General features: G+C 47.6%; 1 protein-coding gene across 18 annotated transcripts in view; it reads right to left on the bottom strand.

The window, feature by feature from the left end:
- PPFIA1 (PPFI scaffold protein A1) overlaps positions 1 to 24,085 on the bottom strand; it is a 775,827-nt gene that overhangs the window by 257,372 nt on the left and 494,370 nt on the right. For all 18 annotated transcript variants that reach the window (XM_085643557.1, XM_085643540.1, XM_085643545.1 and 15 more), the window contains one exon: positions 22,106 to 22,199. In XM_085643557.1, coding sequence (XP_085499683.1) covers positions 22,106 to 22,199 — 94 coding nt within the window. The remainder of the gene's footprint in view (positions 1 to 22,105; positions 22,200 to 24,085) is intronic.

Raw genomic sequence — 24,085 nt, 5'->3', positions numbered from 1 at the left:
CACAGGGATAACATTTAAAATGTTATAACTGGACGCCTACAGAATATTCTAAGGTGTAGAATTTGAGGCTAGAAGTGTCTATTAGAAATATGCTTTTTACAATACATATGTCCACAAGCCTTTGTCCATAACTTTTCATAATCAGCACATCAGACCTTGGGCACCTGACATTACTTTTCCCAATGAACCAATCAGGAATGTAACTTTATCCTTGGCTTCTCACTGTAGGAGAGTAGGATCTGCTTCTTACAGTTACCCCCACTTTTTGCTAATATATCACTGTTTACAACTTAGTCTGACTGGGATCCTGCTATCCAGGAGCCCAGTCTAGCTGCTTTCTCCTCTACATTGATTGCATGTACTCTAGGTACACTCCAGATTGGTTTCTGGGGCACCCTTATAAGTCCCTAGTATATGGTATAGTATGTACCCAGGGTCTAGGTACCCCAGAGGCCTCCCAGGGGCTGCAGCATGTATTGTGGCACCCCTGAGACACCATTGAAAATGGCACCACAGGCTGCTGCAGGCTGTGTAAGGTGGTACATGCACCGCTTAGGTTTATATGTGCAGTGATTTAGAATAGATATAGTGAACCTATATCAGACACCCCTATGGCAGGCCTTATCAATCCTGAAGGCAGGGTGCTGGGTTTTATGTGAGAGGGTGCACCTGCATGAGCAGAGCCCCTCTGCAGCCTTCGGAACCTATTTTCCGGGGTTGTTTGTGATGCAGTCAGCCATCTATATTTAAGTGCATTATAACCTTGTGGTAAATGCTAACTTTAAAACGGCTGAGTAGAAACAGGTCGTGTTTGGTGTCAAACACCTTGGAATCATACCCCCCCCTGCCAGTAACTGGCAGAGGAGGTATGATTCCACCCTCCTAGAGGGACTTATGTGACACACCGGGCTACCCGGTACCAGCTTTCTCGACCTGGGCATCACAAAATGGATGCTGTCAGCCACAGACACGAGTCTGCCCTCCGGTTACTGAGCCAAGCTCGAGCAGGGGAAGGCTTGACGATAGGTTTCCTGTCACAGGGAGGTGTGACCACCTCCCAGACAGGCTATAGAGTATTTGAGCTGGGTGGGTGCACTCAGAGTGCTTTGAAGTCTGCACTTGGCGCACATTTGGTGTCCCTGTGCATAGTCCAGCTCAAACCGGTTGCAGGAGCCATTTGCTCCTGCTGTGGCGCGAAACTGGACAAAGGACATGGGTGTAGCCACCCCTCTGTCCTGACTCTCCCATAGGTGGGTCCCCCGAGTTTGTCCCACCCCTTCCTTGGGTATAAAGTTGGAACCCCTGACTACAGGACTTCAGATTTTACCTGGATTAAACTCTGCTACAGAAACCAAGTACTTTGCCGATCTACACTACGCTGGATGACTGAAGAATCTCCCTTGGAGTAAAGGAGTTACTCCCCTGCAAGGCAGGCACATTTAACACATCTGACCGGTTTGCATCTCCCGAGCTCCTAAGGACTCTGAAGATTTCTGCAACACAGGAGGTGGGTTGCCGAGGTCGATCTGCTCTCTCAGCTATTCTGAGACCAGTATCCCTCGTGGGGACCTTGCAACCCGAACCCCTGTGCACCGTGTACTTTTGCAGCAGCATATGCTTTTCGGCGATCCCTGAGGCTGTGTTTTGGGCTACTTGTAGTCCTGACCCCAAGCAGTAATTCCACCGAAGATTTACGGCCTACACTCCATGAGTGTTCCGCCCTGGTCCGTTGGCCTGTGGGTCCCTGTGAAGGTAACTTTGGCTTTCTGTGGGCATCCCTGGTTGCTCCAGACGTGCCCTGACTCGCCATAGCGTGGAGAGGCCCCAGGACCATGCTGGTCCTCACCAAGCTTATTTCCTCTGCCTGCGTGGGCTGCAGTTGCCAAGGCTTGTTGGTTTTTAATCCGGATATTAACCCCCCCAGCACTCGACATCCTTTGTGGGACAGCTCACCTACGGACTTTTGGCGTTGTCTCCTGGTCCCCGTGGCTGCAGAGTCAAGCATCGCATCTTCTCACCTGAAGCACCAGACATCGGTGGGCATTCGTCTATCGTGCGCCTGGTCACTGAAGTGACCCAGACTCTGTCCCCTCTGCTTTCAGGTTCCTCACCTCGGATCCAGGCTTGGATTCCACCGGACACTTTTCATCTTCCCGGCAACAGCACTTTTCTGCATCACGCCATTGAAAGCGAAGAAGGTTACAGATATCACTTGACCCCTATGCACCCTGGGATAGGTAACACGGGTATCTCGGTACTCTCAAGGGTGCTGGCCTTAGAACCTCCTATGTTTGAAAGGATTTGCTTAAAGTCCTCTCCGAAGTGTCTTTAAAATTCCAACCGCGACTTTCCCATAGGATTGTACGGAGCGCGTGCTCACACACTGTAACCGTCCTCCGTGGGTCCCTGTGTCACTACTTTGGGTCCCAGCGATTCTACGTGCTCTAGGCACGGTGTCTGGTCAAGTCGTGGATGTTATTCCACTTTTAGTAAATGGCTCGGTCTCCCCCTAGAGCCCGCTGTGTATTGTGCTATTTACTGTAGTTCGTGATTTAATATTGTGTGCTTTGTGCTCTAATCTCATAAAGAGGTTAGTAGAGAGTGTTTAGTAATAAATACATATATTTTATATATCTCTTGTGTGGTTCTCCTTTCATTTGGTCATTCAGGAGGTTATGATCTGGTAAAACAAGCTGCTTTACATTCCTTCGAGACTTCGCCTGAAGGCTGCTCTCCATAGCTACCACTAGGATAGCTTTCAATAAAGGTTGTCTTTAACCAAATCATCAATAAGGGTTGTTTGGACTGGTACGAGGTGGACAGCATATACCAGGCCAACTTCTCACATTGTGTGTAGCGGTTGGGACTCATGCTTGTTATTGTTTTACCAGATAAATCTCATTGAGTGATTAACTGAAAACCACTAAAGGTATTAGGTACATATAAATCAAGACTAGAATAAGTAAGTTCTACTGAACTTGGAGTTGGGTAGCCAAGGGTCTAGCACACCCTTTATCCAACTCAAGATAGTTTAGTTCTCACTAGATTAGGTAGGTGCCTACACCACATAACTCTAATATGTCTTTTAGGCCTGAAGCCATTGGCTCCTTGCCAACTAAGTATGACCATCTCTCATTTCAGGAATTGAGAATAAGTGTACATGTAGGAAACCGAAGACAGGGAGACATGTAAGCACTCGACGTCTCATAAGAGACTTTGCTTTTAGGTGACCTCAGAAAGACCCCAGGGTCTGATGAGGCAGGCAAGTTGGGTGGGACAACAGATGAGGACAGACCATGAAGTGAAAACTTCTATGACCTAGACTCAAATGCTGACCAGGAGGATCAAGATGATTCTAACCTGGACAATTCAATACTTCATTCAGGTGGGGGAGAAGGCCCCATTGGACCTCTCTTTACTCCACCAGGGAGATTTAACAGTCTACCAAGAAGATCAAGATCTCCTTCTCACGAATCTAGTCATTCTGGTACTTCTGTAGGGACCTCTGTTTCTCATAAAAGGGACTTCTCTTATGAGAAGAAGTGTCAGTTACTTGAATATGGGAGGACCAAACTCAGAATCAAGAGGGAACAATTGGCCTTAGACAGGGAATCCCTAGAGCTCCAGAGAGCTTCCAGAAGGTTGAGGCTAGAGTCCCATGGTGGCAGCAACAGTTTCCCTAGAGATAGAGAATACACTCATGATCATAGGAACCTGAAGAAGATTGTCCCCCCACACCAGAGTGGGGATGCCATCCACAAATGAATAACTGCACTAAAGAGGGCCTGCAAAGTACAGAGGGTCCCTCAAGAGCAGTGGGCAGCAATCTTGTGGCTCTCCTTTGCAGACAAAGGTAGAGACAAGCTCCTCACTGTAAGAGAAGAGGATGCTGATAATTACAAAGTCTTGAAGAGTGCTCTGATTGATGGGGTTGGCTTAACCACTGAACAATACAGGATTAAGTTCAGAGACACCCAAAAGGCACAGACTCAGGACTGGGTTGACTTTGTAGATCGTGCTACTAATGCTCTGGAAGGCTGGTTACTTGGCAGTAGAGTGTGTGATTTTAAAGGATTGTACAATTTAATTATGAGGGAGCAGATCTTTAATAATGGTCAAAATCAGCTGTTGCATCAGTACCTGGCGGAGTCTGATCTGACCTCTCCCCAAGAATTGGGCCAGAAGGCAGACAAATAGGTCAGAACCAGGGTGACGCAGAAAGTTCAGAACCAAGGTGGTGACTTCAAGAAGCTGGATTCTAAAACCTCAGATAAGGGTGGGGAAAAGGGTAAAGACCAGAAGTCTTCTCAAGGGCTCCATAAATCTTCATCTGGTGGGGAGTCACAATCAAACAAGGGTAAAGGCAAGAAGAAGTCATGGTGTCAAATCTGTAAACAGAAGACCCATTGCACAAGTGATTGTTCAAAGTCCAAGGACTCAACTCCGGCCACCACTGCTCCGAAGGCGACTGTTCCCCCTAGTTCATTTCAAAGTGGTGGTACACAGAATAAGGGTGTAGTAGGGTTAACCCTGGGATCTGAGATGGACTCTGGCCTAGTCAGAGTTCCAACTCAGGCTGTGTTGGTCTGTGATGGAAGCATGGATATGGCCTCCTTATTTGTCAGTCCCAGTAATCTGGCCAAATACATACAGCAGCCTTTGGATCAATGGAAAAGAGCCCTTGGCATTCATGGACACAGGTGCTAGTGTCACAATGGTGACAAAAGATCTTGTGGCCCCTGAGCAAATCATACTTGGTGAGATGTATCAATTGACCAATGCAAGCAATGTCAGGACAGACCATTCCTTGGCAGTTGTTAATTTTACATGGGGAGGGGTAACTGGCTCTATGAAGGTTGTGTTAAGTGCAGACCTCCCTTTTGAATGCTTGTTGGGCAATGATTTGGAAACTTCAGCTTGGGCTGAAGTGGAACTCAGGACTCGTACAGAAATGTTGGGTATCCCTGCAGATGTATTTGCTATGACTAGGTCACAAGGTGGAGAAGTGTAGCTCACTGGTTAGAGGAGGCATACCCTGAAGCAGAGGTCAGACCCGGGACCAGGGTTTGATTCCCAACGCGGCAGGGTCTGGAGCCCAATTGTCCACGGACTCGATAATTCTCGCTTCGGTGCCTACTCTAAGCACGAGTTCACACTATGCAGCTCTGGGCAACAAGCTTGCTTAATCTCCACAACGGCCCCCCGCGGCGGGATGCCTGGCTTTCACCTTGGGGATGCCCAGTACGGGTTATCTCACAGGGAAAAACCAGGACGGGTTCCCAATGCAAGCGCCGAGATGCCCAAGGGTAATTTGAGCGCTATATAAGACCGCACATACATACATACATACATACATACAGGCAAAAATGTCTTCCACTGAACAGGGCCTGGATCCTGGAATAATGGACCTGGCGCCTTCCAAGAGAAGGAGCAGTAGGGGTAAGGCAGTGTCTTCCCTCCTGCCTCAGAGTACAGATCAGTCTCTTGAGGGAGATGATCTTAGTCCTGAAGAAGGAACTGTCTCTGAGGAACTTCAACCTGATCAGGTGGAGTTCTTGGGGACAGGGGACCCTTCCAGGTCAGATCTGAGCCTGGAGCAGCCCCTCTCTTAAACCCCTCAGACAGCAAGCTGCTGCTGAGGCTGCTTGGAGTGCCAATGGGTCGCATAGGATGAAATGAAATGAAAATGAAAATAGGTATTTATAAAGCGCACTGCTACACAGAGTGTCCCGGCGCTTAAACCACCAGAAGCCGCAACAAGATGAACTTAACCTTACCTACCAGAGTGCTATTGCTGAAACAACCACGTTTTTAGTTGTCTCTTAAAAAGCAACAAGTTCTGGACATGTCGGAGATGTAAGGACAAATCATTCCATAGACATGCTGCTAAACTTTGAAAAGAGTGTCCCCCCTGCCCGAGAGCGGGCCAACTTAGGAAGGAGCATGAGGGACTGCCCTGAGGACCTCAAGGCCCAGTGGGGCTTGTAATGTTGGATCCTCCTTCTCAGATAAACGGTACCCGTACCATGGAATGCTCGAGAGGCCAGCACAAGTGGCTTAAACTGGATCCTCTTTCTGACCGGGAGCCAGTGCAATGCCTTCAGGTGAGGTGACATATGTGTTCTGGGATTCACCATAAAAAAAGCTCTGGCTGCGGCGTTCTGAACAACCTGCAGTCGATTAAGTAAATATTCTGGTAAGCACAGATAAAGGACATTAACATAGTGCAACCTGGATGAAATTAAGGCTTGCACTACGGTTTTACGGTATTCAACTGTTAACAGAGGAAGAACGTTTTTTGCCATTTTTAGCAGACCAAAGCATGTGCCAGCAACGGTTTGAATTTGAGTCTTCATCGCTAAATTAGCATCCAATTGAACTCCCAAGTGCTTTACCGAACTAACTGGAGCAGAGGGGGGGAGACATGTCCCGGAGCCACCATTGGCTCCAATACGCACATGGACGACAGCCAAAAAAGATGATTTCAGATTTTTCCGGATTGCACTTTAGTTGGTTGAATAGCATCCAAGGAAAGACCTCCAAAAAACATCTATTAATCTCACTTCCTCTGAAGTTCGTCCCTTTGTCGCACGTAAACAGCAGTTGCTTATCATCTGCGTAAGAAATAATCTTCGCACCATGCGACTAAGAGAGCAGGGGGGGGGGGGGGAGCATATAAATGTTAAAGAATGTAGGGCTCAAAATTGCGCCCTGTGGAACACCCACCTTCATGGGTGGAATTGCGGCTGATAGGGGAGGAGACCATATTTCCTGCTGCTGCTCGCTCAGGAAGGAGGTGAACCATTTGTATACCGTGCCCCCAATTCCACACTTCGTCAACCTTCGCAGGAGCCGGTCATGGGGCACGGTATCAAAGGCTGCAGACAGGTCCAGTAATATCGCCACAGCGCTACCCCCTTTATCCAGGATCTACTGGGATGATGGACTCTTATACTGAAGAGTAGAGACCCCAAGCCTGGTGCTACCAGGAGGTTGGTTATACCACTGAAGTTTAGGGGTTTCCTATTGACACTGGCACATGACATCCCATTAGCAGGTCACCTGGGCCAAAACAAGACTTGGGACAGGATTGTCCCTCACTTTCATTGGCCTCACATGTCAGAAGACACCAAGGAGTTTTGTCGCTTCTGTATCACCTGTCAAGCCCGAGGTAAGGCAGATGGTACTACAAAGGCCTCCGTGATACCACTACCTGTGGTGGGGGTTCCCTTTGAGAGAGCTGGGATTGACATGGTTAGTCCCATGAATCCTCAAAATGCATCTGGACACAGATTCATACTAGTGGTGGTGGACCATGCCACTAGGTATCCAGAGGCAATTCCACTTAGGACTACCACAGCTCCTGTTGTGGCTAGAGCCCTCCTGGGAATCTTTTCCAGGGTGGGTTTTCCAAAGGAGGTAGTATCAGACAGAGATGCAAACTTCATGTCTAGTTACTTGACTGCTATGTGGAAGGGATGTGGAGTAAATTACATATTAACAACCCCTTATCACCCACAATGCAATGGGTTAGTTGAAAGGTTCAACAAAACCCTCAAGGGAATGATTAAAGGTCTCCCTGAAAAGCTCAGGCGTAGATGGGGCATCCTTTTGCCCTGCCTTCTCTTTGCCTACAGAGAAGTTCCTCAGAAGGGGGTTGGTTACAGCCCTTTTCAACTTGTTTGGACATCCAGTTAGGGGTCCTTTATGTCTAGTGAAGGAGGGATGGGAGTTACCTCTCAAACCCCCTAAAAAGGATATATTGGACTATGTACATGGTCTCCGCTCCAGGATGGCTGAGTACATGAAGAAGGCATCCAAAAACCTTGAGGCTGGTCAGGAATTGCAAAAGGCATGGCATGACCAAATGGCTGTTTTGACTGTTCATCAGCCAGGACAGAAAGTATGGGTGAGGGAGCCTGTGGCCAAGCAGCCCTCCAAGACAAGTGGAGTGGCCCTCATACAATCATTGAACAAAAGGGAGAGGTTTCCTACCTGGTGGACCTTGGAACTCCCAGGAGCCCCCACAGGGTGCTCCATGTGAACAGGGTCAAACCATATGTTGACAGGGCAGACATGGGCTTGCTCATGTCTACAGATGAGGGACAGGAGGAAGAGAGTGATCCACTCCCTGACCTGCTCTCACAGAACCCCGATGATGGTTTAGTTGATGGTGTAACCTTGGCAGGCAGCCTCACTGACCAGCAGCAAGCTGATTGCAGAAGAGTTCTGAAATAGTTTAGACATATGTTCTCACTGACTCCAAGTCAGACTACCTGGTGCACTCATGAAGTGGACACAGGTGACAGTCTGCCTGTTAAAAATAATATTTACAGGCAACCTGACAATGTCAGGGACTGTATCAGGACTGAAGTCCAGAAAAAGTTGTACCTGGAAGTAATTGAGCCCTCAGATCGCCTTTGGGCTAGTCCAGTAGTCTTGGTACCAAAACCTCACACCCAGAATGGTAAGAGATGAGGTTCTGTGTTGACTACAGGGGTCTCAATGCAGTCACTAGGACTGATGCCCATCCAATACCCAGGGCAGATGAGCTTATAGATACTTTGGCCTCAGCCAAGTTTGAGCACATTTGACCTGACAGCTGGCTACTGACAAATCAGACTAACTGAGGATGCAAAGCCAAAAACAGCATCATTCTCAACCCCTAGTCGGCACTAACAATTTGTGGTGATGCCCTTTGGTTTGAAGAATGCACCTGCCACTTTTCAAAGGTTGGTGAATAAAGTCCTTACAGGCCTGGAAGCCTATAGTGCGGCTTATCTATATGATATTGCGGTCTTTAGCTCCACCTGGGAGGATCACCTGGTCCACCTGAGAAATGTTTTGGAGGCCCTGCAGAAAGCAGGCCTCACTATCAAGGCCACCAAGTGCCAGATAGGGCAGAGTCAGGTTGTATACCTTGGCCACCTTGTGGGTGGAGGTCAGGTTTAACCACTGCAGAGCAAAATCCAGACCATCATGGACTGGGTTGCTCCAACGACCCAGACTCAGGTCAGAGATTTCTTGGGCCTGACTGGGTACTATCGGAGGTTTGTCAAAGGATATTGATCCATAGTGACCCCTTTGAATGACTTAACTTCCAAGAAAATGCCTAAGAAAGTTCAGTGAACAGTTAGCTGTCAAAAGGCATTTGATGACCTGAAACAGGTCATGTGCACTGCTCTCATTCTGCAAAGTCTTGACTATTCCAAACAATTCATTGTTCAAACTGATGCATCGGAGTTGGGGGCAGGGGCTGTTTTATCACAACTGAATGAGGAGGGTCCGGATCAGCCAGTAGCTTTTATTAGAAGGCTGACCCCCAGAGAGAAACGTTGGTCAGCTATTGAGAGGGAGGCCTTTGCTGTGGTTTGGGCTCTGAAGAAGCTGAGGCCATACTTGTTTGGCACTCACTTCATGTTCAGACAGACCATAAACCCCTCTTATGGCTAAAACAGATGAAGGGTGAAAACCTCAAACTTTTGAGGTGGTCCATTTCCCTACAGGGGATGGACTATACAGTGGAACATAGACCTGGGAGTAACCATGCAGATGGACTCTCCAGATATTTCCACTTAGAACATGAGGACTCAACTGGTCAAGGTTAGTTTAATGACATTACGTTGGGGGGGAGGAGGGGGGGGGAGGTTGTGTAGGAGAGTAGGATCTGCTTCTTATAGTTACCCCACATTTTGCTGATGTATCACTGTTTACGACTTAGTCTGACTGGGATCCTGCTATCCAGGACCCTAGTCTAGCTGCTTTCTCCTCTAAATTGATTGCAGGTACTTTAGGTACACTCCAGATTGGATTCTGGGGTTCCCTTATAAGTCCCTAATATATGGTATACTATGTACCCATGGCCTAGGTACCCCAAAGGCCTCCCAGGGGCTGCAGCATGTATTGTGCCACCCCGAGAGACCATTCAAAATGGCACCACAAGTCTGCTACTGCAGCCTGTGTAAAGTGGTGCATGCACCCCTTACTTAGATATAGGTTCACAATATCTATTCTAAATCACTACACATATAAACCTATCAGTCACCCTTATGCAGGCCTTCTCAATCCTGAAGGCAGGGTGCTGGATTTTATGTGAGAGGGTGCACCTGCATGAACAGAGCCCCTCTGCAGCATTCGGAACCCATTTTGCGGGGTTGTTTGTGATGCAACCAACCATATATATTTAAGTGCATTATAACCTCACGGTAAAGGCCAACTTTAAAACGGCTGCTTAGAAACATGTTGTGTTTGGTGTCAAACACCTTGGAATCATACCTCCCCGACAGTAACTGGTGGAGGAGGTATGATTCCACCCTCCTAGAGGGACTTCTGTGACACACCGGGATACCTGGTACCAGCTTTCTCGAACTGGGCATCACAAAATGGATGCTACCAGCCACAGACACAAGTCTGGCCTCCTGCTGCTGAGCCAAACTCGAGCAGGGGAAGGTTTGACAATAGGTTTCCTGTCACAGGGAGGTGTGACCACCTCCCAGACAGGCTTTAGTGTATTGGGGCTGGGTGGGTGCACTCAGAGTGCTTTGAAGTCTATACTGGGGGTACATTTGGTGTCCCTGTGTATAGTCCAGCTCAAACCGGCTGCAGGAGCCATTTGCTCCTGCTCTGGCGCGAAACTGGACAAAGGAAATGGGTGTAGCCAGCCCTCTGTCCTGACCCTCCCATAGGTGGGTCCCCAGAGTTTGTCCCACCCCTTCCTTGGGTATAAAGTAGGAACCCCTGACTACAGGACTTTAGATTTTACCTGGACTAAACTCTGTTACAGAAACCAAGTACTACGCTGGATGACTGAAGAATCTCTCTTGGAGTAAAGGAGTTACTCCCCTGCAAGGCAGGCACCTTTAATGCACCTGACCAGTTTGCATCTCCCGAGCTCTCCTAAGATTTCTGCAACACAGGAGGTGGGTTGCTGAGGTCTCTTGAGGTCGATCTGCTCTCTCAGCAATTCTGAGACCAGTATCCCTCGTGGGGACCATGCAACCCGAACCCCTGTGCACCGTGTACTTTTGCAGCAGCATATGCTTTTCGGCGATCACTGAGGCTGTGCTTTGGGCTACTTTTAGTCCTGACCCCGAGCAGGAATTCCACCAAAGATTTCCAGCCTACACTCCACAAGTGTTCCGTGGGCTGATATTTTGTGATTCAGTTCGAGGTCCCTTCGCTATCCCTGGTCCGTAGGCCTGAGGGTCCCTGTGAAGGTAGCTTTGACTTTCTGTGGGCTTCCCTGGTTGCTCCAAATGTATCCTGACTCTCCATAGCTTGGAGAGTCCCCAGGACCTTGCTGGTCCTCACCAAAGCTTATTTCCTCTGCCCGTGTGGGTGGCAGTTGCCAAGGCTTGTTGGTGTTCAATCCGGACACTAACCCCACAGCACTCTACATCCTCTTGGGACAGCTCACCTCCGGACTTTGGTAGTCGTCGACGTCTCCTGGTCCCCGTGGCTGCAGAGTCAAGCATTGCATCTTCTCACCTGAAGCACCAGACATCGATGGGCATTCGTCTATCGTGCCCCTGGTCACTGTGAAGTGACCCAGACTCTGTCCCCTCTGCTTTCAGGTTCAGGCTTGGATTCCACCAGACCTCTTTAATCTTCCCGGCAGCAGCACTTTTCCGCATCACGCCACTGAATACGACGAAGGTTCCAGACATCACTTGACCCCTATGTACCCGGCTCCTCTGGGATAAGTAACACTGGTATCTCAGTACTCTCAAGGGTGCTAGCCGTAGAACCTGCTATGTTTGAAAGGGTTTGCTTAAAGTCCTCTCCGAAGTGTCCTTAATATTTACAATTCCAACCACGTCTTTTCCATAGGATTGTACGGCGCTCGCGCCTATGTTCACACACTGCTTAGGGTGGTTTCTTGGGGTCCCAGCGATTCTACGTGCTATAGGCACTGTCTAGTCAAGTCGTAGTAGTTATACCACTTTTAGTATATGGTTCGGTCTCCCCCTGGAGCCAGCTGTGTATTGTGCCATTTACTGTTCTAGTGATTTAATATAGTAGAGAGTGTTTATTAATAAATACATATATTTTATATATCTGTGTGGTTCTTTCATTTGGTCACTCAGGAGGTTATGATCTGGTAAAACAAGCTGCTTTACATTCCTTTGAGACTTGGCCTGAAAGCTGCACTCCATAGCTACCACTCGGATAGCTTTCAATAAAGGTTCTCTTTAACCTAATCATCAATAAGGGTTGTTTGGACTGGTACAAGATGCCCACTTTAGTGGACAGCATATACCAGGCCAACTTCTCACAGTCACCATACTCTATTCAGACCTACTGCATTGCGCTCACAGCAACGATCAGACATACACTCAACATTATAAACATGTTGGTTTACATAGCAATTTACAAAATTGTCAAAGATTATCCTAGTGCAAACCTTCTACCCTCAGGTTTGTACGAGGGGCTAACCAACATTACCATGCAAGATGGCCTGCTTTGACTAAAATTTCCTGGAAATCAATTTGCTGCCATAAGGAGCCTGAGCTAGTGAATTCCCCATCAATTATCCCGCTCTTCCAAAGCTCTATTTTAGTTGTGCTAGTCCATTGCTGTGGAATTCCATGGACTGAGGCAGAAAATGTATCAATATTTATGCTGTGCCGGTCTTGTGTGAGGAATGATTGAATAAGGATCCACAATAGACTTTCTGGTGGTTAGGACCATCTACTTCTTTATGTGAAGCAAGGTCTTACCATTCTAAATATCTGCTTTTTGATAATTTATTCAAGAAGTGAAAGGAATATGCTACTTACCAGTATGCATCTGTTCTTGGCATGTAGAGCTGCAGAGTTGTACACTTAGCATAGGTCGCCATCTGGTGTTGGGCCCGGATGTTTGCAGTTTGTTTTTCTTCTTGGACCGTCTTTGGAAGTCACGAGTTTGGTGACTCCTCCTTCGGTCCGTACTGCGCATGGGCTTCGGCTCCATCCTCAGATTGTTTTTCGCCAACAGGGAAATGATGGAGCGTAGTAATAACAGTGAGAAACCCATGTGTGTTGTATCTAAATAAGATGGACTGGAACGGATACAGGTAGCCGGGGAGGCGGGTGGGCGTGTACAACTCTGCAGCTCTACATGCCAAGAACAGATGCATACTGGTAAGTAGCATATTCCGTTCGAGGCATATGAGCTGCAGATTGTACACTTAGCATAGATTATATAGCAGTACCCAACCTTAGCGGCGACCACCGGTATCCGTTGCAGCTGTTTGAAAGAGTGTTTTTAGTACAGCCTGGCCCACCCTAGCTTGCTGCTGGGAATGCACATCTACACAGTAGTGTTTTGTGAATGTGTGCGGTGTAGACCATGTGGCTGCCTTGCATATGTCATCTAAGGGTATATTCCCTAGAAAAGCCATAGAAGCCCCTAACTTTCTTGTAGAGTGGGCTTTAGGGGGAACAGATAATGTTCTCTTTGCCTTCTGATAGCAAATTTGTATGCATTTTACAATCCACCTAGCTATCCCTGATTTTGAGATGGGGTTGCCTTTATGTGGTGGAGAAAAGGAAACGAACAACTGTTTGGTCTTCCTGAAGGGTTGCGTTCTTTGTATGTAATATAGCAACGCTCTTTTCACATCTAGTGTGTGTAAGGCCCTTTCCGCAACAGATTGGGGTTGCGAAAAGAAGACAGGTAATTCCACTGATTGATTGAGGTGGAAGGGGGTAATGACTTTGGGCAGGAACTTCGGATTAGTTCGAAGTATGACCTTGCTGTGATGCATTTGTATGTAAGGTTCCTGTATGGTGAACGCTTGTATTTCACCAACCCTTCTAAGGGAAGTGATAGCTACAAGGAAAGCTGTTTTCCAGGTGAGAAATTGTAGCTCACATTTGTGCATTGGTTCGAAGGGCGGACCCATTAGTCGTGTAAGGACCAAATTTAGATTCCATACAGGGGAGGGTGGTGCCCTGGGAGGAATTACTCGTTTGAGGCCTTCCATGAAGGCTTTAATAGCGGGCACTCTGAAGAGTGACAAATGCTGTCTGTTTTGTAGATAGGCAGCGATCGCTGCTAGGTGTAGGCGTATGGATGAATACGCCAGGTTACACCTGTGAAGATGGAGCAGATAGCATATGATGTGTTGTATGGATGCATCTAGAGGGTTGATTGTATTGTTACGGCAGTACATTACAAATCTTTTCCACTTTGCGGCATAGCATGCTCTAGTGGTAGGACGTCTGGCTTCCATGATGATGTTCATGCAATCAGGGGGAAGGTTAAGGTACCCGAATTCTAAGATTTCAGGAGCCAGATCGCCAGGTTGAGCTGAGCTGGGTCCGGGTGCCTGATTTCTCCATGGTTCTGGGTTAGGAGGCATGGGGAAAGGTGCAGTTTTTGATGTGGTACCACTGATAGTTGTAGTAGCGTGGTGTACCACGGCTGTCTGGCCCACGTCGGAGCTACCAGAATGAGTGTGAGGGAGTGCTGTTGTAGTTTCCTGACCACTAATGGAATTAGTGGGAGAGGTGGAAAGGCGTATGCAAATCTGCCTGACCAGTTCATCCATATCGCATTGCCCTTGGACAATGGGTGTGGGTATCTGGCGGCGAAGCTTGGGCATTTTTTGTTTTCGTGGGTGGCGAAGAGGTCTATTTGAGGATGCCCCCACTGTCGGAAGAATGGGTGAAGAACTTGTGGATGCAGTTCCCATTCGTGTAGTTGTTGAGTCTGTCTGCTGAGCAGATCTGCTATGGTGTTTTGTACGCCTGGAACATGTTGTGCCAGGAGAAAAATGTTTTGGGGAATTGCCCATCTCCATATGCTCTGGGCTAAGCGGGAGAGCTGGGGAGAGTGTGTCCCCCCCTGTTTCTGTATATAATACATCGCAGTCATGTTGTCTGTGCGAATGAGGACTGCTTTGCCTGAAATCTGCTTTTGGAAAGATTTTAGGGCTAGAAAGATCGCCAAAAGCTCCAGATGGTTGATGTGGAGCGTTTTTTGCTGTGGCGTCCATAGACCTTGCATTGTGAGGTGTAAGAGGTGCGCTCCCCAGCCGGAGAGCGATGCGTCCGCTGTTAGAGTCACTTGGGGAACCGGGTCCAGGAACGGCCGTCCCTTGGAAAGGTTTGTGGTGTTCCACCACTGCAGAGAGTGATGTGTGCGGCCGTCCACCAACACCAGATCCGTCAGTTGACCCTGGGCCTGGTTCCACTGTTGTGCTAGGCACTCCTGAAGTGGACGCATGTGGAGTCTTGCATGGGGCACTATGAAGATGCAAGACGCCATCATCCCTATGAGCTTCATAAACACTCTTGCTGGTAGAGAGTGTTGAGGAAGGAATATTTTGCGTAAGGCTAGAATGCTTGTGATTCTGGCTGAGTTTGGATAGGCAATACCTTTTGAGGTGTCTATGGTGGCCCCGAGATATTGCTTTGTGTGAGATGGTATGAGGTGGGACTTTTGGTAGTTCACCGTGAAGCCTAGCTGATGAAGCAGTTGGATGGTGCTGTTTGTATGTTGCACGCATTGGTGGTAGGACGCGGCTTTTATGAGCCAGTCGTCTAAGTAAGGGAAGACGTGAACATGTTGACGTCTGAGGTGTGCTGCTACTACTGCTAGGCATTTGGTAAACACCCGTGGTGCAGTGGTGACCCCGAAGGGGAGAACCTTGAATTGGTAATGTTGCCCGTCCACCACGAACCTGAGGTATTTTCTGTGAGAGGGGTGTATTGGAATGTGAAAGTACGCGTCTTTCAGATCCAGTGTTGTGAGAAAGTCTCCCTGGCAGAGGAGTGGGAGGACTTGTTGTAAGGTGACCATGTGAAAGTGGTCTGAATGTATGTAGGCATTTAGAGGCCGGAGATCCAGAATGGGTCTGAGGGTCTCGTCTTTCTTTGGGATTAAGAAATATAGGGAGTAGACCCCTAGATTTCGTTGATTGTCGGGTACCTGCTCTATGGCGTGTTTCTGGAGGAGCGAGAGTACCTCTTGTTTGAGCAGTGTGGAATGCTCTTGGGACATTGGACGGTGCCTTGGTGGGATATTGGGTGGGGTAGATGTTAGCTCGAGGCAGTACCCTGACCGAATGATTTGGGTCACCCATTTGTCCGATGTTATGGACTCCCATACGTGGATAAAATCTTGTAGTCTGCCCCCGACCGGAGTGGAATGGTCTGGGGGGAGCGAAGGGGAGTCATTGTGCGGGTGGGGTGGCAGAACGGGTATTGTTGGTTTTGCCCCTGCCCTTATTGTTGTTGCCTCTGTAACCACCTCTTTGGTTGCCCTTTGAAAAGGTATTTTGAGGAGGGGATTTGTAGGAGGTAGAGGCATTATCGGTGGAGGAGCCTCTACCTGTGCCACGAAAGGACGAGCGTCGAAAGGAACGCTTAGAGGCTTGGGTCTGGAGCGCTCCCATAGACTTCGCTGTGTCTGTATCTTTCTTCATTTTTTCGAGCGCTTCGTCTACCTTTGGGCCAAAGAGTGTTTGCTGGTCAAAGGTGTGATTAAGTATTGATGTCTGGACCTCAGGCTTGAACCCTGATATCCTGAGCCAGGCATGGCGTCGAAGCAGGACACTGGTGTTTATGGCTCTAGAAGCAGTGTCTGCTGCATCGAGGGCACACTTAATGGAGGTGTTTGTGATTAGTTTGCCCTCCTGTATCAGGTCATGAGCTTGGCGTTTGTATTTCTCTGGAAGGTGCTGCATAAGAGCCTCTAATTCATCATAGTGTGCTCTATCATATCGCGCAAGCAGTGCTTGTGTATTTGCAATGCGCCACATGTTTGCAGCCTGGTAGGCGGTGCGTTTACCAGACGCGTCCAGAAGTTTAGATTCCTTGTCAGGTGGTGGGGCATCTCCTGAAGATTGGGAGTTAGCCCTCTTTCTAGCTGTGGAGACAACTAGGGAATCTAGAGGAGCAGGGCCCTTGATGTATGCAGGGTCTGTGGGTGCCGCCTTGTACTTCTTCTCTATTCTAGGGTTTAGTACTCTGGCTCTGACAGGGTCTTTGAATACCTCTGTAGCGTGCTTGGTGACACCCTTAAGCATGGGTAAAATAGCAGTGGAACGATCTTGTAAATCAAATGTATCCAGTAGGAAGTCTTCTTCCACTGGTTCCGTGTGCATGTCCACCCCATGGTAGTGTGCTGCTCTCTGCACTAAATGGTGAAACCCTAAAGAGTCCTCTGGAGGAGACGGCCTTGATGGGTATAGGTCGTCTTGAGGTACATTGGGTACATCAGGGTTATTATAATCCTCCCATGGATCTGGGGTCCCTGGTGGAGTGGGATCCATTGGGGCGTCCCCTGGGTCATTGTCCGGGTCCCCGTCATCCGGGTCTGGGGATGGGGCCGGATCGTAGTGAGGTAAAGGTGGAGGGGGTGGTGGTGGGAGGGGGGGTGGCAGTGGGGAGGGTACTCTAAGGGGAGAAGTAGCTGAGTCCCTCTTTTTGGGTGGAGGAGGAGGAGCCGGAGCCTCAAGGCGACGCTTCTTAGTAATCACAGTCAAAAGGCCAGTCTTTGGATCTCTGGACAAAGTCTTTTGTAAAGGGTCTGGTGTAAACAGAGCCAATGGCGCCGAGTCGTCTGTCGGCACCGGCGATTTCGGAACCGAAGGTTTCGATGTTCTGTGTACGCCCTGCTTTTTGGAGGTCTCCGTGTGTTTCGGCGTCGAATGCTGTTTCGGCGCCGGAGCGTCGGTGCCGACCGATTTCTGTTTGTGTTTGGTCGGCGCCGAGTGTCCAGGCTTCGGCACCGGTGGTTTCGGAGTCGAGCTGGATTTTGCAGGCTTCGGTGCCGAGTGGTGTTTATCGGCACCGGGCGTCGGCTGGCTCGATCCCGAGCTGCCGTGAGACTTTGAGTGCTTCGACACCGGGCCCGAAGGTGGGGTGATCGAGGCTTTGGTTTTGGTTTTGCCCAGGCCGGCAGGCGAGGGAGTAACCGGAGTCTCTTTGGTTTTCGGTGCGGGGCTGGGAGGGGGCATTGTACTCACGGCCCGCTGTCCTGGTGTTACGTCCTCCAGGTCGGAGTCGTCGGCCTCGGAAGCGCTGACGATGTCTTCTCCCAGTTCGGTGTGTGTCTGCCCCGAAGCTTCGGCGTCGTCTCCGAAGATGTCCGGTGGAACTGTCGAGGATGAGTGCGCCATGGTGCGTCGAGCCTTTCGATCCCGGATCGTTTTCTTCGATCGAAAAGACTTGCAGGCGGGGCAGTCTCGAGCCTCGTGTTCCGGAGAGAGGCAAAGGTTACACACCTGATGGAGGTCGGTGTGGGGAAATTTAGACCCACATTTTGGGCACTTTTTAAACGGAGTCCTTTCCATCGGCCGGGACCGGAGTCGCGGAGGGCCCGAAGGCCGGTGTCGATGTACGGGATGGAAAAAGTGCCGCTTCGAGAGATGAAGATGATGAAGGAACTCGAAGAATCGAGGATTTTCCGTCGAGGCTGGAACCGTAGAAGTTCGAAGCCGGAGTACGAAGGATCACATCCGAGCCCGATGGCGGAAAAAAACAATCTGAGGATGGAGCCGAAGCCCATGCGCAGTACGGACCGAAGGAGGAGTCACCAAACTCGTGACTTCCAAAGACGGTCCAAGAAGAAAAACAAACTGCAAACATCCGGGCCCAACACCAGATGGCGACCTATGCTAAGTGTACAATCTGCAGCTCATATGCCTCGAACATCCAATTATAGATGAAGATATATGTTTAACAGACGCTTGAAGAATCCGCGTTAAAACCCTGTTCACAGCTCAGCTGTTGCAGTGCTTTAACATTGCATTTTACGCCTCACTTCTTACAGTGGAAGTGTTGCTCAAGCACGTGGCTGTGAGTAATCTGGGCTAAACTGAAATAAAAGATTAACTTTGGGATAATCTTCAATACTTAAGTCAGAGGTAACTCACTTACTATGCACTATACAAGTTAAAAACCCAGGCCACATTAAACCAGAATGCAAAATCAAGAGGACATTTCTTGGCAGCTTACTGACCCGGGCACATACACCTGTAGCGGCTATGATCCAAGTAAAAAGCTTCACATTTCTAACTGTGAATGGTTACTTGAAACTAGAAAAGTGTTGCACACGCTAATCCCTGCAGTACACTATAGCCATGTACTGCTACATCATCAAATGGCTTGGGAAGGTCATGGACTACAAGACGACTTACTTTATTGCTCTTCAATTTATGATCAAAGTTACCAAATAGGGGAAATTTGGAAAAAGGTACATGAAGAGCTGTTGATTAAGCTTTGGAATATAATCCATCCAACTAAAGTGCTATATCATGACAACTGTGAGAAGTCGATTAAATATTATATCCTTATATTAGGGGTTGATCCAGTTCACTTTCCAGCAACTTCCTCATATATAGAAAATGGGGCAAATTAATGGAAATGCTTAGTCTTTGAACCAATGGCCTAAATCCTTGGATTCCAATCTGTAAGCAGGTAGGAAAAGGGAGTCACATACAAGACTGTCAAGAAGCATATACCACATTTGAGTGGAACATGTCTAGTACATTCATAAATGATATTCACATTTTACCAAAATAATAAGGATAGCCTCCAAAACAACATTTCAGAAGCGAAGAAATAGAGATTTAGCAGTGACTATTTTATCTGTTTATCCAAAAGTTGGCACCCTAAGTGCAGGCCTGATTGTGGGTTTTAGTCGAGATATGCATGCCATTTCTGCATGTTTCCATGCAAGTGTATAATGCACACTGTGCAAGGGATAAGTACATCCAGGGGTCAGTAATACTACTAAGAGCACCTTTTCCTTAATCCTAAACTGCTGGGTTAATTTAATACTCTTAACACAGGACATAAAGGGTTGCCAAAGGTCCCCGAGACTAAAGAAGTTGTGGATTCTGCTAGGTACAAATCTGACCTGAGCATCAACAGACTACCAATCATTCTTTGACAGGACAAGCTCAAATAAACTATCATGAGTGAAATCCAAAACCGTAAGAGAGGAAAAAAAGAGCAGATCAAATGCATAACCCCTCTCACAGTAAAATTATATATGAATGAGACAGTAAAACAGAGCAGATGTGACATGCTCCTACATATCAGTTCTAAAGAGGGGATAGAGATAGACAACAGTAAAGAAAATGCCAGATATCAAGAAGATCCTACTAAATGCATTTATTTTCCAGCACATTGTTGGTGCTCAGCTCTAATGGTACAGGTGAGAAAGATTATGAAATGTAATGCGTCCAGAGTGATTATCAGTAGTTCAGACCGATTTAAACACTAATACATAATTATTGGTCTAGAGATACTGTGTTGGAAGGTTGGAAGCTACACCTCACTGATCAGCCCATCACATTTGAAACACATCTGGAGTGGCTTGCATCTCGTTTCAGAGAATGCTAGGTAAAACCATAATATGGTTGGACTGTGTAATGGTACAGACAATTTACCAAAGGAGTTGAAATCACCCAGAATAATTACCAGTCTATCAAATTAAACAATTTCTACCCATCACCTATGAGCTGTTAGATGAAATGTCTGGTTGTCACAACCTCACACTAGCAATAACCTATTTTCCCCCTTTAAGCTGCTTACCAGTTCCAACAACCACCAGCCCAGATAGAAATGACAGTGGGCATCGCAGCTCTATGCCAGCAGTTCTGAGTCCAGAGACTGCACTTTACTCTGCTATTCCTGCAGAGACAAGGCCAAAATCCTGAGGTTACCAATAACTACTTTCATATACGACAGATGCTTGGGACATCATACAAGCACTCCCCTGTTCTCTTACCACTTCCTTGAACGCATCCTAGAGATGCAAGCAGAGTGTTGCAGAGAGGAGACATCCAATGGAAGCATGGACAATATTGCCTCCTTTGATGCCCTGTAGATCTAACAGTTTTGATGTGCCATACTCCAGAGCAGTGCAACTAAAGTCCTTAATGTACTGTCCTTAGAGGAGCAGTTGGAAAACACCCAACACACGTTATCTGCTTCAAAGGCAGAAAAAAGCACAGAGACAAGATGGTTAGAGATGGCCACCCTAGCCAGAATGATAAAGGGTTAGCAGCAGAAGCAGCATTTCCTTTCTGATACAATTCCAAGGTGTGTCACACCAAAGACTGTACTCTTTGGACCAAACAGACGACGCGGCTGATTCACCTGCCAGACTGTTCCATAAGCACTATCAAAAAGATTTAGTGAAAACCAAAAATAAATAAAACCTCTTAATGGGTCTTACATTTTTAGGGCATGCCCGCAGAATACCAATCACATGCACAATCAGGTCAAGCCTATAGATTTTTTAGTTACTGGGCAAAATTCTAGACATCTTACGAAAAGAATAGTGGTACAGTCTAATGATATCACGGCCTATCCAATTTACCACAGTTTGCTATGCAAAAAGTACGAGTGGCCAGAAGCTAAGCACCCGACTCTCTTTGAGACTTTTGTTAAGGGATACAACAATGTATCTCTTGCAGGATCAATATTTCTTACCACTCAAGAGGAACAATTAATTATCAAACACAGACACAGCATTTAAGAATCTACACAAGAACCAAGAATCCCCAAAGTGGTCCTGTTAATTAAGGTGAATTCAAACTAGATATTACATTAAGTGTCACGGGCTGAGGAAAAATAATCACACAATTTGGAGGACCTATTGCATCCTGTGCTACATCGATAAAAGGATAAAAGAGTACATTCTAAAAGATAATGCAACATAAAATATATTTCAAGAGCAACCCTACTTACAAAATGCTGAACCCACAAGACTATACTGAATCCAACAGGAGTGTCCCTAGGGAATCTTGCACCAGCTAGTAACACACCTTGTATTTCAGGCTTTGACATCACGGACCAGCCATGAGACAACCAGCCTCGAATGGAGATTAAGCAAGAATTATTAATAGCACCCACCTAACATATATACACAACCTACATATTTCTGCAATTTTAATGAAGTAGGTATAGGGAGTCTGGCATTAGGTTCTAGCTATCACTGGTTCCAATGTAAATTTGGATTACCGTTTGGCACAAATCTAGGATAGTTAAAATTGTAATATATATCTTTATGCAAGGTCTATGATTCAGAAGGTTTGTTTCAGTGAAACGATATTCAAAATAAACAAATATTTTACCAATTATAATTCATGGGCACTTACTTTTTCTGTAGTTTCCTATTTTTTTCCGCTTGTCCACCTAGTTTGGTAAGCCCCAAGGTGTCTTGGGATGAACTATCAGCGTCTGGTGTTCCAGCTAAGAGATACAGAAAAGAAGATATGGAACAGGTTTACCAGCTGTGTTTCATTCAATTTGTTTAAAATGTTAATTCTTTTCTTCAGAAACCAGGTATAAGAGAACCTGTTTAGAGTGCAATGCCTTTCCTTGCACAAAGAATTCTGCACTATGCCATCAGCAGTGCCAAATTTCCACTGATGCTGATGCCTCCCTAATTGCAAAAGATCTCTAAGAATTCAAATTTTGACAATTGGGGCCGGACTAGTAGCCTCTCTTCACAGAAATTTGATTCCAGAGACAAAGGTTCCCCAGTGCTATCAGTGTACCCTGCATGCAGGTAGTTGACTCTTAACATATTGGACCACAATAAGGTACACTGTGTAAAGAGTCCAGGCACACCCTGACTGGCTTACAGAGGCACAAATAATATCCAAAATGCGATCTTTCGTGGTAGTGTGGGTGAGCTGTTAGAGGGTAGTGCTAAGTATTTGCTCACCCACAGAGTGGCAATAAATGACACTCGAGAATAAATCCGAGGCCAATTTACAAAAATAAGTCGCAGTTTTTTAATTATATTTTGATACCAAGAACCAGATTTTAGCAGGTAAGTAAAATGTACTCTTCGGTGCGTCTTTGCACACAATGCTTTCCTATGGGGAAAAAAGGCAAGTATAGCATACAGTTATTAGCTTTTAGTTTCGGGAGGGGGGGGGGGGGGGGGGGGGGGGGGGAGGGTCTCCTTTGGGACTTAAGATCGTAGGGGAACATGGTCCAAAGTACTACCAGTAGTTTCTCGTTACCTGCCCTGTGGTGTCTGGGTGCAGAGGTGCTGGTTACGTTGGTAGCTGTGTGCGCTACGCTGGTAAGGAGAATGGGGGCCGCCTAGAAACAGGCTACAGAGGGGGGGACTTGGGATCAAGTCTGGAAGGTCCCAACGAGGGACTTGAGTCATTGGGGCCAGGGGATAGGGATGCACAGTCGGTTGATCGGTACCTTGGCTGAAGGGCTCGGGTGAAGAGCAGAAAGGTCTGCTGGGCTCTGTGTGTCCTGGGGCCTTGCGGTCGTCTGTTTGGCCGGTTGAGGGTGCAAAACTCAGGACAGATAGGCCACTCGCGAAATGAGTCTGTGGTGCTGATGTTCCTCTAGGACTGCTTTGTCTTGGAGTTGCTGGAGTCCCTACTGGACTCTCAAGGTCTGTTTGTTGAAAAGGGTCTGGTTCCCCGGGTATTAGTTTTGTGCTGCTCCTGTTTGTCCTGGTGTCCTCTCACTGAGTGGGGGGCAGGGGAGAGGGATGAGAGATCTGGCCTTCAGGAAGACAGGGTCCTCTTCCTGGAGAGCTGCTGAATCCGGCAGGGCAGGGAGCAGCAACTTGGTGGACCAGACTGTTTCCATGCCTGCCGATTGCAGGGGAGTAGCTACTCTACTCCAAGGGAGATTGCTGGCAATTTACAAAGTGCTGGCAGCCCACTGGGGTTCTTGGTAGGTGTTCAGCTGCAGGAAGAGTCGCTGGGTCACGATTGTCAAGACATTGTGTGGCAGGCAGGGTTTGGTGCCAAAAGACCGCAGCAGTCTTCAGTTCGCTTTTTCTTGCGGTTGTGTCCTTGTCTTCTTGAACCGTCGAATCTGAGATCCTGGTGTCAGGGGTGTCACCTAAATACTCAATTTAGGGTGTCTACACCTTCTATATGACCACTTCCTGTGGGAGGTGGGCATAACCCTGACCGAGAAAGCCTAATGCCCCCTCAACTTATATGATGGAATTCTATATGATGGAATTCTAAAAAATAGGTCTACTTTAGGTAGTGTACCTTAGTGGCGATACTAGCCTAAGAGGGGGACACACCTCATGACTATTTAATTTTTCCACCTGTCCTGGTGCCAAATGGGTCCAGGGCAAGGGGTGG

This window comes from Triturus cristatus, chromosome 3_1, assembly GCF_964204655.1.
Source record: "Triturus cristatus chromosome 3_1, aTriCri1.1, whole genome shotgun sequence".
NCBI lineage: Eukaryota > Metazoa > Chordata > Amphibia > Caudata > Salamandridae > Triturus > Triturus cristatus.
The sequence above is the reverse complement of the archived record's forward strand: the minus strand, read 5'-3'. Positions and strand labels throughout refer to the sequence as shown.